The sequence below is a fragment of the Pseudophryne corroboree genome, chromosome 5 (assembly GCF_028390025.1).
Source record: "Pseudophryne corroboree isolate aPseCor3 chromosome 5, aPseCor3.hap2, whole genome shotgun sequence".
NCBI classification, from domain to species: domain Eukaryota; kingdom Metazoa; phylum Chordata; class Amphibia; order Anura; family Myobatrachidae; genus Pseudophryne; species Pseudophryne corroboree.
The window spans coordinates 86423100-86435579 of NC_086448.1; the positions used below are offsets into that span (position 1 = coordinate 86423100).

General features: G+C 50.4%; 1 protein-coding gene across 1 annotated transcript in view; it reads left to right on the forward strand.

Moving 5' to 3' along the window:
• The window catches only part of LOC134927251 (ATP-dependent translocase ABCB1-like), a 131744-nt gene that overhangs the window by 94886 nt on the left and 24378 nt on the right, over positions 1 to 12480 (forward strand). The window contains exons 23-24 of the mRNA XM_063921448.1: positions 7681 to 7821; positions 8266 to 8422. Of these exons, the coding sequence (XP_063777518.1) occupies positions 7681 to 7821; positions 8266 to 8422 (298 nt within the window). The remainder of the gene's footprint in view (positions 1 to 7680; positions 7822 to 8265; positions 8423 to 12480) is intronic.

Genomic DNA, 12480 nt, shown 5'->3' on the forward strand with positions numbered 1-12480 from the left:
AAAACCAGGCCAAGTGTCAGTGCATCAATGCACAAGGGTCCTGGGAAAAATGGTGGCTTCTTACGAAGCGATTCCATTCGGCAGATTCCACGCAAGAACTTTTCAGTGGGATCTGCTGGACTAATGGTCCGGATCGCATCTTCAGATGCATCAGCGGATAACCCTGTCTCCAAGGACAAGGGTGTCTCTCCTGTGGTGGTTGCAGAGTGCTCATCTTCTAGAGGGCCGCAGATTCGGCATTCAGGACTGGGTCCTGGTGACCACGGATGCCAGCCTGAGAGGCTGGGGAGCAGTCACACAGGGAAAAAATTTCCAGGGCTTGTGGTCAAGCATGGAAACGTCATTTCACATAAATATCCTGGAACTAAGGGCCATTTACAATGCCCTAAGTCAAGCAAGGCCTCTGCTTCAGGGTCAGCCGGTGTTGATCCAGTCGGACAACATCACGGCAGTCGCCCACGTAAACAGACAGGGTGGCACAAGAAGCAGGAGGGCAATGGCAGAAGTTGCAAGGATTCTTCGCTGGGCGGAAAATCATGTGATAGCACTGTCAGCAGTGTTCATTCCGGGAGTGGACAACTGGGAAGCAGACTTCCTCAGCGGACACGACCTCCACCCGGGGGAGTGGGGACTTCACCCAGAAGTCTTCCACATGATTGTGAACCGTTGGGAAAAACCAAAGGTGGACATAATGGCGTCCCGCCTCAACAAAAAACTAGACAGATATTGCGCCAGGTCAAGGGACCCTCAGGCAATAGCTGTGGACGCTCTGGTAACACCGTGGGTGTACCAGTCAGTGTATGTGTTCCCTCCTCTGCCTCTCATACCCAAGGTACTGAGAATCATAAGAAGGAGAGGAGTAAGGACTATACTCGTGGCTCCGGATTGGCCAAGAAGGACTTGGTACCCGGAACTTCAAGAGATGCTCACGGAGGACCCGTGGCCTCTACCTCTAAGAAAGGACCTGCTCCAGCAGGGACCCTGTCTGTTCCAAGACTTACCGCGGCTGCGTTTGACGGAATGGCGGTTGAACGCCGGATCCTGAAGGAAAAAGGCATTCCGGATGAAGTCATCCCTACCCTGATCAAAGCCAGGAAGGATGTAACCGTGCAACATTATCACCGTATTTGGCGTAAATATGTTGCGTGGTGTGAGGACAGGAAGGCCCCTACAGAGGAATTTTAACTGGGTCGTTTCCTGCATTTCCTGCAAACAGGACTGTCTATGGGCCTAAAATTAGGGTCCATTAAGGTTCAAATTTCGGCCCTGTCGATTTTCTTCCAGAAAGAACTAGCTTCAGTTCCTGAAGTTCAGACGTTTGTCAAGGGGGTACTGCATATACAGCCTCCTTTTGTGCCTCCAGTGGCACCTTGGGATCTCAATGTAGTTTTGGGGTTCCTAAAATCACATTGGTTTGAACCACTCACCACTGTGGACTTAAAATATCTCACATGGAAAGTGGTAATGCTGTTAGCCCTGGCTTCAGCCAGGCGTGTCTCAGAATTGGCGGCTTTATCCTATAAAAGCCCTTACCTAATTTTTCATACGGACAGGGCAGAATTGAGGACTCGTCCTCAATTTCTCCCTAAGGTGGTTTCAGCGTTTCACTTAAACCAGCCTATTGTGGTACCTGCGGCTACTAGGGACTTGGAGGACTCCAAGTTGCTGGACGTAGTCAGGGCCCTGAAAATATATGTTTCTAGGACGGCTGGAGTCAGAAAATCTGACTCGCTGTTTATCCTGTATGCACCCAACAAGCTGGGTGCTCCTGCTTCTAAGCAGACTATTGCTCGTTGGATTTGTAGTACAATTCAGCTTGCACATTCTGTGGCAGGCCTGCCACAGCCAAAATCTGTAAAAGCCCATTCCACAAGGAAAGTGGGCTCATCTTGGGCGGCTGCCAGAGGGGTCTCGGCTTTACAACTTTGCCGAGCAGCTACTTGGTCAGGGGCAAACACGTTTGCTAAATTCTACAAATTTGATACCCTGGCTGAGGAGGACCTGGAGTTCTCTCATTCGGTGCTGCAGAGTCATCCGCACTCTCCCGCCCGTTTGGGAGCTTTGGTATAATCCCCATGGTCCTTTCGGAGTTCCCAGCATCCACTAGGACGTCAGAGAAAATAAGAATTTACTTACCGATAATTCTATTTCTCGTAGTCCGTAGTGGATGCTGGGCGCCCATCCCAAGTGCGGATTGTCTGCAATACTTGTACATAGTTATTGTTACAAAAATCGGGTTATTATTGTTGTGAGCCATCTTTTCAGAGGCTCCTCTGTTATCATGCTGTTAACTGGGTTCAGATCACAGGTTGTACGGTGTGATTGGTGTGGCTGGTATGAGTCTTACCCGGGATTCAAAATCCTTCCTTATTGTGTACGCTCGTCCGGGCACAGTATCCTAACTGAGGCTTGGAGGAGGGTCATAGGGGGAGGAGCCAGTGCACACCAGGTAGTCCTAAAGCTTTTACTTTTGTGCCCAGTCTCCTGCGGAGCCGCTATTCCCCATGGTCCTTTCGGAGTTCCCAGCATCCACTACGGACTACGAGAAATAGAATTATCGGTAAGTAAATTCTTATTTTTTTCTTACGTCCTAGAGGATGCTGGGGACTCCGTAAGGACCATGGGGATTATACCAAAGCTCCCAAATGGGCGGGAAAGTGCGGATAACTCTGCAGCACCGATTGAGCAAACATGAGGTCCTCATCAGCCAGGGTATCAAACTTGTAGAATTTTGCAAAAGTGCTTTAACCCGTCCAAGTAGCTGCTCGGCAAAGCTGCAATGCTGAGATGCCTCGGGCAGCCGCCCAAGAAGAGCCCACCTTCCTAGTGGAATGGGCCTTTACCGAATTTGGTAACGGCAATCCAGCAGTAGAATGAGCCTGCTGAATCGTGTTAAAGATCCAGCGAGCAATAGACTGCTTAGAAGCAGGAGCACCAACCTTGTTGGCTGCATACAGGACAAACAGTGCCTCTGTTTTCCTAACCCGAGCCATCCTGGCTACATAAATTTTTAAGGCCCTGACTACATCAAGGGACTTAGAATCCTCTAAGTCACCCCTAGCCACAGGCACCACAATAGGTTGGTTCATATGAAACGACGAAACCACTTTAGGCAGAAATTGAGGACGAGTCCTCAACTCTGCTCGATCCACATGGAAAATCAGATAGGGGCTCTTGTGAGACAAAGCCGCCAAATCGGACACCCGCCTCACAGATACCAAGGCCAACAACATGACCACTTTCCAAGTGAGAAATTTTAATTCAACTGTTTGAAGAGGTTCAAACCAGTGTGATTTAAGGAACTTTTACACCACGTTAAGGTCCCATGGCGCCACTGGGGGCACAAAAGGAGGTTGGATGTGCAGCACTCCCTTTACAAAAGTCTGGACTTCTGGGAGAGAAGCCAATTCCTTCTGAAAGAATATAGATAAGGCCGAAATCTGCACCTTAATGGAGCCTAACTTTAGGCCCATATCCACTCCTGTCTGTAGAAAATGGAGAAAACGACCCAGCTGAAAATCTTCCGTAGGAGCATTCTTGGCTTCACACCAAGATACATATTTCCTCCAGATACGGTGATAATGCTTCGCCGTTACCTCCTTCCTAGCTTTGATTAGAGTTGGGATGACTTCCCCCGGAATACCTTTCCTAGCTAGGATTTGGTGTTCAACCGCCATGCCGTCAAACGTAACCGCGGTAAGTCTTGGAACACACAGGGCCCCTGTTGCAACAGGTCCTCCCTGGGAGGAAGAGGCCACGGATCTTCTGTGATCATTTCCTGAAGATCTGAATACCAGGCCCTTCGAGACCAATCTGGAACAATGAGTATTGTCTGCACTCTTGTTCGTCTTATGATTCTCAATATTTTTGAGATAAGTGGAAGTGGAGGGAACATATAGACCGACTGAAACACCCACGGTGTCACCAGGGCGTCCACCGCCACTGCCTGAGGGTCCCTTGACCTGGAACAATACGTCCGAAGCTTTCTGTTGAGGCATGACGCCATCATGTCTATTTGAGGAAGTCCCCAACGACTTGTTACCTCTGCAAAGACCTCTTGATGAAGTCCTCACTCTCCTGGATGGAGATTGTGTCTGCTGAGGAAGTCTGCTTCCCAGTTGTCTACTCCCGGAATGAAGACCGCTGACAGAGCGCTTACATGATATTCCGCCCAGCGAAGAATCCTGGAGGCTTCCGCCATTGCTGCTCTGCTCTTTGTCCCGCCCTGGCAGTTTACATGCGCCACGGCTGTGACATTGTCTGACTGGATCAGAACGGGTAGGTTGCGAAGAAGCTTCTCCGCCTGTTGCAGGCCGTTGTATATGGCCATTAATTCCAGTACATTGATGTGTAGACAAGCCTCCTGGCTTGACCATATTCCCTGAAAATTTTTTCCTTGTGTGACTGCTCCCCATCCTCGGAGGCTCGCGTCCTTGGTCACAAGAAACCAATCTTGAATGCCGAACCTGCGACCCTCTAGAAGGTGAGCGCTCTGGAGCCACCACAGGAGAGAGACCCTGGCCCTGGGGGACAGGCTTATCTTCTGATGCATTTGTAGATGAGACCCTGACCCACTTGTCCAGAAGGTCCCACTGAAAAGTTCTTGCATGGAACCTGCCGAACGGAATGGCCTCGTAGGCCGCCACCATCTTTCCCAATACTCGAGTGCATTGATGAACTGACACTCTTTTTGGTTTCAGCAGGTCCTTGACCATGTTCTGGAGTACCTGGGCTTTTTCCATTGGGAGAAAAACCCTCTTTTTTTCCGTGTCCAGAACCATGCCCAAAAATAACAGCCGAGTTGTCGGAACCAACTGCGACTTTGGTAGATTTAGAATCCAGCCGTGATGTTGTAGTCCTCTCAGGGAGAGAGACACGCTTTTTAGTAATTGATCTCTTGACCATGCCTTTATCAGGAGATAGTCCAAGTATGGGATAATTGTGACCCCCTGCTTGCGCAGGAGCACCATCATTTCCGTCATTACCTTGGTGAAAATTCTCGGGGCCGTGGAAAGCCCAAACGGCAACGTCTGAAACTGGTAATGACAATCCTGTACAGCGAATCTCAGGTAAGCCTGATGAGGCAGATATATGGGGATATGAAGGTATGCATCCTTTATGTCTAGTGACATCATAAAATCCCCCCCTTCCAGGCTGGAGATCACCTCCCGGAGAGATTTCATCTTGAATTTGAACCTTTTCAAATATAGGTTTAGGGATTTTAGATTCAGAATTGGTCTGACCGAGCCATCTGGCTTCAGGACCACAAACAGGGTTGAATAAAACCCTTTCCCCTGTTGCACTAGGGGAACCTTGATAATCACCTGCTGTTGACACAGCTTTTGTATGGCAGCTGAAACTATTTTCCTCTCTGGGGGAGAAGCTGGCAAGGCCGATTTGAAAAATCGGTGTGGAGGCACGTCTTCGAACTCCAGTTTGTAGCCTTGGGATACAATTTCGACCACCCAAGGATCCAAATCCGACTGAACCCAGACTTGGCTAAAGAGTCGAAGATGTGCCCCCACCGGTGCGGATACCCGTAGCGGAGCCCCAGCGTCATGCGGTGGATTTTGTAGAGGCCGGGGAGGATTTTTGTTCCTGGAACTAGCCGTAGCTGGTGTTCTTTTCCCTCTACCTCTACCTCTGGTAAAGAAGGAGGAGCCACGACCCTTTCTGAACTTATGCGACCGAAAGGACTGCATCTGGTATTGAGGTGTTTTCTTTTGCTTTGGGGAAACGTAAGGCAAAAAAGAAGACTTACCCGCAGTAGCTGTGGAAACCAGGTCCGCGAGGCCCTCCCCAAATAAAACTTCACCTTTGTAAGGTAAAGCCTCCATATGTCTCTTTGAATCAGCATCACCTCTCCATTGATGGGTCCACAGGGTCCTTTTAGCAGAAACTGCCATGGCATTGGCTCTTGAACCCAACAGCCCAATATCTCTCGCAGCTCTCTCATATACAAGGCTGCATCCTTGATGTGACCTAAGGTCAACAAAATACTATCTTTATCTAGGGTGTCAATGTCAGATGACAAGTTATCTGCCCACGCTGCAATTGCGCTACCCACCCATGCCGACACTACTGCAGGGCTCCCGTAGTCGCATAAATTTATTTTAAGGTAGTTTCCTGCCTGCGATCCGCAGGATCCTTTAAGGCCGCCGTGTCCGGGGACGGTAGTGCCCCCTTTTTGGACAAGCGCGTCAAGGCCTTGTCCACCGTGGGCGAGGATTCCCACCGTAACCTGTCCTTTGATGGGAAAGGATACGCCATAATAATTCTCTTGGGAACCTGCAGCCTCTTGTCTGGAGTTTCCCAAGCCTTTTCAAATAAAGCGTTCAGCTCATGAGATGGGGGAAACGTTACCTCAGGTTTCTTTTCCTTAAACATGCAGACCCTCGTGTCAGGGACAGAGGGGTCCTCTGTGATATGCAAAACATCTTTTATTGCAATAATCATATATTGAATACTCTTGGCCACTCTTGGGTGCAACCTTGCATCATCATAGTCGACACTGGAGTCAGAATCCATGTCGGTATCAGTGTCTGCTACCTGGGAAAAGGGACGTTTATGGGACCCTGAAGGGTCTTGTGACACAGTAACAGCCATGGATTGACTCCCTGCTTTGTCCTTGGACTCTGCTTTGTCCAATCTCTTATGTAATAAAGTCACATTAGCATTTAACACATTCCACATGTCCAACCAATCAGGTGTCGGCTGTGCCGACGGAGACACCACCACCATCTGCTCTGCATCCTCCCTAGACGAGCCTTCCGCTTCAGACATGTCGACACACACGTACTGACACCCCAACACACACTGGGATATTTGAATATGGGGACAGACCCACAATAAGGCCCTTTGGAGACACAGAGAGAGAGTATGCCAGCACACACCCAGCGCCACTAGATACTGAAACGAAGTCCCAACCTGTATAGCGCTTTTATACACAAATTAGCACCCTGCACCCTTGCTGTGCCTGTGTGTGATGTGGGAGCAATGGCGCGCAGCGCGACCGCTGCGCGGTACCTCATGAAGAACCGAAGTCTTCTGCCGCCTTTGAAGTCTTCTTGCTTCCTATACTTACCCGGCTTCTATCTTCCGGCTCTGTGAGGAGGACGGCAGCGCGGCTTTGGGACGAACAGCAAGGACGACACCTGTGTTCCGACCCTCTGGAGCTAATGGTGTCCAGTAGCCTAAGAAGCAGAGCAGAGCAGTCCAGGAAAGTAGGTCTGCTTCTCTCCCCTCAGTCCCACGAAGCAGGGAGCCTGTTGCCAGCAGTGCTCCCTGAAAATAAAAAACCTAACAAAAGTCTTTTCAGAGAAACTCAGTAGAGCTCCCCTGCAGTGCATCCAGTCTCCTCTGGGCACAGGATCTAACTGAGGTCTGGAGGAGGGGCATAGAGGGAGGAGCCAGTGCACACCCATCTAAAGTCTTAGAGTGCCCATGTCTCCTGCGGAGCCCGTCTATACCCCATGGTCCTTACGGAGTCCCCAGCATCCTCTAGGACGTAAGAGAAAACACTGTATGCATTGTATGATTTTCTAAACAATTCCCAGACATCAGGCTTCATGTGTGTGTGTGTCTTTTAGCTCTTCCTCTTATGTCCACAGACTTATCTGTGTGTATAATTGTTATTTACTGTATGTGAGTGTATACTAATCACCTTATCTTGTGTTTCAGGAATTCTATAAGGAACGCACACATGCAGGGCTTCACCTATGGGCTGTCTCAGGCAATCATGTTTTTTGCATATGCTGGAAATTTCCGGTTTGGGGCGTATCTAGTGGCAGAGGGTCACATGACTTTTGATAACGTGTTTCTGTAAGTATTGTTGCCTTTTCTTGAATGAGGCACTGAGTAACAGTGCCTCATTCAATGCTCGTTTATATGTATGGGGAGTTATTACATCGTGGGGTTAATGCACAACAAAAAAATGTCCGTACAGTATTAGCCTAATTCAAAGGTGGACGCAAGTAAAACATCAGGCACCTGAGATGCACCCCAATGGGGTGGCACTAGTCAGCACACATTTTAGGAGCGTGATTTGTGCGCACAACAGCAGATTACAGCTGCAGCCGGTGGGTGGATAGCATATTTTTGCAGTAATGGCTGCGACAATAGTTTTGAATTCAGTATAAATGGCACTGCGATACCTGTGTAGTATAATGTACTAGAATAGAATAGTATAGAAATGAGACTGCTTTGTGGCCAATAAACTTACTGAATCAACATCACCATTGATTTTGACAAGTTGTTGTATTTCAGGGTGTTTGCGGCCATTGTATTTGGGGCAATGGCTTTGGGTCAGACCAGTTCCTTTGCTCCAGACTACGCTAAGGCTAAATTGTCAGCGGCTCATATATTCCACCTGCTGGATAAGAAGCCCCTTATAGACAGTTACAGCACCGATGGGAATAAACCTGTAAGTAACCCGGAAAGGACATTTTCCTAAGTACAGACAACAGAATCTTATTTCTATTAATTACTATGGGCCTGATGTGATATGAACGGAGGAGCTAGCCCTGCTGCTTACATGGAAGCTGTATGGTAATCAGGGCTGTTCCTAGACAATCTGGCTCCCAGTGTGAGATTTCAAAAATGCGCCCCCCATTGACATAAAAAATGTGCCCTCCCCCCATAGATATAAAAAACAAAAATCTGTGCAAGAAAAGACTACCTTACAACCCAGCTTTTGACCCTGCACCAACAGACCTCTGCCACCACAGGGAAAAAAATAAATTCCACCATATTAAGCCCCACAGTTATGCCCCTTGCACAATATTATACCCCCTGCACCATGTTATGCCACATACCGCAATGCCCATGATACATTATACCCTACAGTAAAGCTTCAAATTACTTTTACATTACCTGCTTGTTGCCAAGGAACACGCGCTAGGTGGCATGCTGGTTGCCAGAAGTTTCATGCGCTGGGTGTCATGCTCGTTCGTTGCCAGGGGTTTCATGGGCTGGGTGTCTTGCTTGTTGCCAGGGGTTTCATGCTCTAGTATCCATGCTCGTTGTCAGGGGTTTCATGCTCTGGGACCGGTGTCATGCTCGTTGCCAGGGCTAATGCTCGTTGCCAGGGCTAATATTCAGTGCCAGGGGTATGTAATGCTAGTTACCAGGGGTATTGCTAGTTACTAGGGGTAATGCTAGTTGCCAGGGGTATGTAATGCTAGTTGCCAGGGGTGTGTAATTCTAGTTGCCAGTGGTAATGCTAGTTGCCAGGGGTGTGTTATGCCAGTTGCCAGGGGTGTGTAATGCTAGTTGCCAGGGGTGTGTTATGCTAGTTGCCAGGGGTGTGTAATGCTAGTTGTCGAGGGTAATGCTAGTTGCCAGGTGTAATGCTAGTTGCCTGGGGTGTGTAATGCTAGTTGCCAGGGGTGTGTAATGCTAGTTGCCAGGGGTAATGCTAGTTGCTAGGGTGTGTGTAATGCTAGTTACCAGGGGTATTGCTAGTTACTAGGGGTAATGCTAGTTACCAAGGGTGTGTAATGCTAGTTGCCAGGGGTAATGCTAGTTGCTAGGGGGTGTGTAATGCTAGTTGCCAGTGGTGCGTGTGTGTACAGCTCCCGCTCACCTGCCCGCCTGCCAGCTCCTGAAGCCGCCCGCTCGCTCCCCCGCTCTCCTCTCCTCCCTGTCATATTACTTCGCTCTGGGGGACGGAGTTTTGAGAAATGACGCGTTGTGAACGGAGTACCATGTCAGGGAGGAGGGGGGGGGGGGGCAGTAGGGACAGGGGGAAAGTGCTGCGGCGGGTGCCCGTGCAGTTGCACGCCTCGCCTGCCACTAAGAACGGCAATGATGGTAATGCAGCAGGAGACGCCTCCTGCTAGCATTAGTGATCCGGGGTGCATCCTAGGATGCAGCATCGGATCACCTGTCACATGGCCCAAGGGGTCGCATAAGCTGGCCGCCACAGATCCAATAAAGAGGCCAGGACATCACCGGCTTCTGATGGAGAACCTGGCCTCGTTACTCCTATCAAAATGGAGGCGACGCGGCTCCGTTTTGGGAAACGTCAGCCTTTGCTGCCTCCCAACCCCCAAACTGCAGCAGTCAATCACTGGCGGGTGTGGTATGGAAGGTAGATAGTAAGTAGGTTGACAGTGTCTAGGTCGACAACTAGGTCAACAGGGTCTCTAGATCGACAGGGTCTTTAGGTCGACAGGGTCTAGGTCGACATGTCAAAAGGTCGACATGAGGGGGTTTTGTGTCGTTTTCTTCGTCGAGTGACCGGGAACCCCAATTAGTGCACCGTGTCCACTCGCATGGCTCGCTTCGCTCGGCACAGATTACCGTTCCAATCGTAGTCCACGTGGATCGTTAAGTATGAAAAGGTTAAAAAAAAGAAAAATATAGTGAAAAACTCATGTCGACCTTTTGACCTTTCGATCTAGAACAGATCGACCTGGAGACCCTGTCGACCTAGAAACCCTGTCGACCTAGTTACTGTCGACCAATAGTGGTCGACCTAGATAGTGTCGACCTAGAGACCGGATCCCACCACTGGCAGTCTGCAGCCGATCTACTAATCACGTGTAGTTTTTGACATGCGCAGTCCGGGTCCTGCACATGCGCATCGGTGCGTTGTGCACTGTGCTGCTCCTCCACCCGCATCTGCATCAGGCACTGTGTGCACAAGCTGATAAATTCATTACTGCAGGCTCAATAGCTTGCAGGAGAACTGGCTAATGGGGGTCGGTATGCCGGCTGTCGGGATTCCGGAGCTGGTATACTGTACGCCGGGATCCCGACAGCCGGCAAACTGAAGACCACCCCATAGTAACATAGTCATTAGGCTGAAAATAGGCAAAATGCCCATCGTGTTCAACCTGTAATCTGTATCAAGTTGAGTTGATTTTACTGTACCTACTGAAGAATGTTTTATGACCAGTGCAAGGTCTCGCTGCACCCTAGGCAAAGCTTCAGCCTAGCGCCCCTAACCTGCAAACCCCACACCCTCTCAGAGGGGATATGCAGGTGGCCACTAGGTGGTCTGGGGTGAATTGCATCATTATACATATACAGAGAAAAGGGACAACACTCAGTAGACACTGCATCTGCATATAGGGTCTGATGGAGATATCTAAATGTAGAAATCCCCATGGGTCACTTACCTGAAAGCTGTTTCCTTGTTTTCCCTTGTAAATGGCATGGTTCCTCTTACAGGTGGCAGCAGCATTACAGCGAAACTGCTGGGTGCAGACATGTAGTCAGGAGCTGCTTTTTGCTGGAGAGCTGGGATCCATGGGCCTGAAGGAGGTGCATCAGGGCCAGTGGCGCAGAGAGGGGGTTGAGCGGGTACAAATTACCCAGTCCCAGGCTGCTGGAGGGGCCCAGGTCCGATCTCCCCCCCCCCCCAATACACCTATAATGTTGCTGGCACAGGAGGTGTCATCTTCCTGGCAATCTCTTTGGGAAGATGGTGCTGCACATAGAAAGCAAGGATTCTGGTACTGTGCCGGAGTCTTTGCTCTCTAGTGGCCAGCGTCATGTTCCCAAATATAACTGGGAAGATGGTGCTGGTCAGAGAGGAGGGAGCTGCTTCCTGGGCAAGTATGGAAGGAAACGGGTGCTCCCCCCCCATGTGCTATAATCGTTCCCCTCTGTGGAGTGCACTGCATATTTTTATATAAAAAATATAGTAATGGGCGTCAGAAGAACATCCCCTTTTTTAAGACAGGCCCCGCTTTACAAGGGGCCCCGGCGTGACACTCAACGCCCCTGATCATGGCTATGAGGAGCAGCCGTGGGGGCGCCCCTATGGAGCCATAGTTACATCCGCCTCCTATGTGCCTTCACATGGCTTGATGTTACACGTGTCAGCACAGAGGAAGCGCTGAGGCACTATGTGGTACAGCCTGATAGCGGCCACTGAACCTGATTAGACCCGCAGCAGCAGCCAGCGCAGTGTAATAGGAGGAGGATGCATACAGCGACATAGGCCCTCATTCCGAGATGATCGTAGCTACGATCATTCACACTGACATGCGGGGGAACGCCCAGCACCCCCGCATGTCAGTGACGCCCCCTCACCCCCGCTCGGCAGAAGTGCAAAGGCATCGCACAGCAGCGATGCCTTTGCACTTCCAGAGTAGCTCCCGATCAGCGCAGCTTTAGCGTGCTGGCCGGGAGCTACTCGTCGCTCCCCGGCCCGCAGTGGCTGCGTATAATGTCAGGCAGCCGCTGCGGGCCACTCTCCGCATGGGGTGGCCATGCCTGCGTTGGCCGGACCACACCCACGAAATGGCGGGCAAACGCTGTCATTCCGCCCCCTTCCGTCCAGCCACCGCCTCTGCCTGCTACGGCCTTCAGCCATCTGGCATGCGCCAGCGCACTACAGCGCCGGCGCATGCACAGTGGGTACCCGTTCGCTCGGCTGCGATAAAAAGCAGCAAGCGAACGGGTCAGAATGACCCCCATACTTCAGTGTTTTGCTACATGAATTCAGTGGTGCCCTCCAGGGTACGGCGC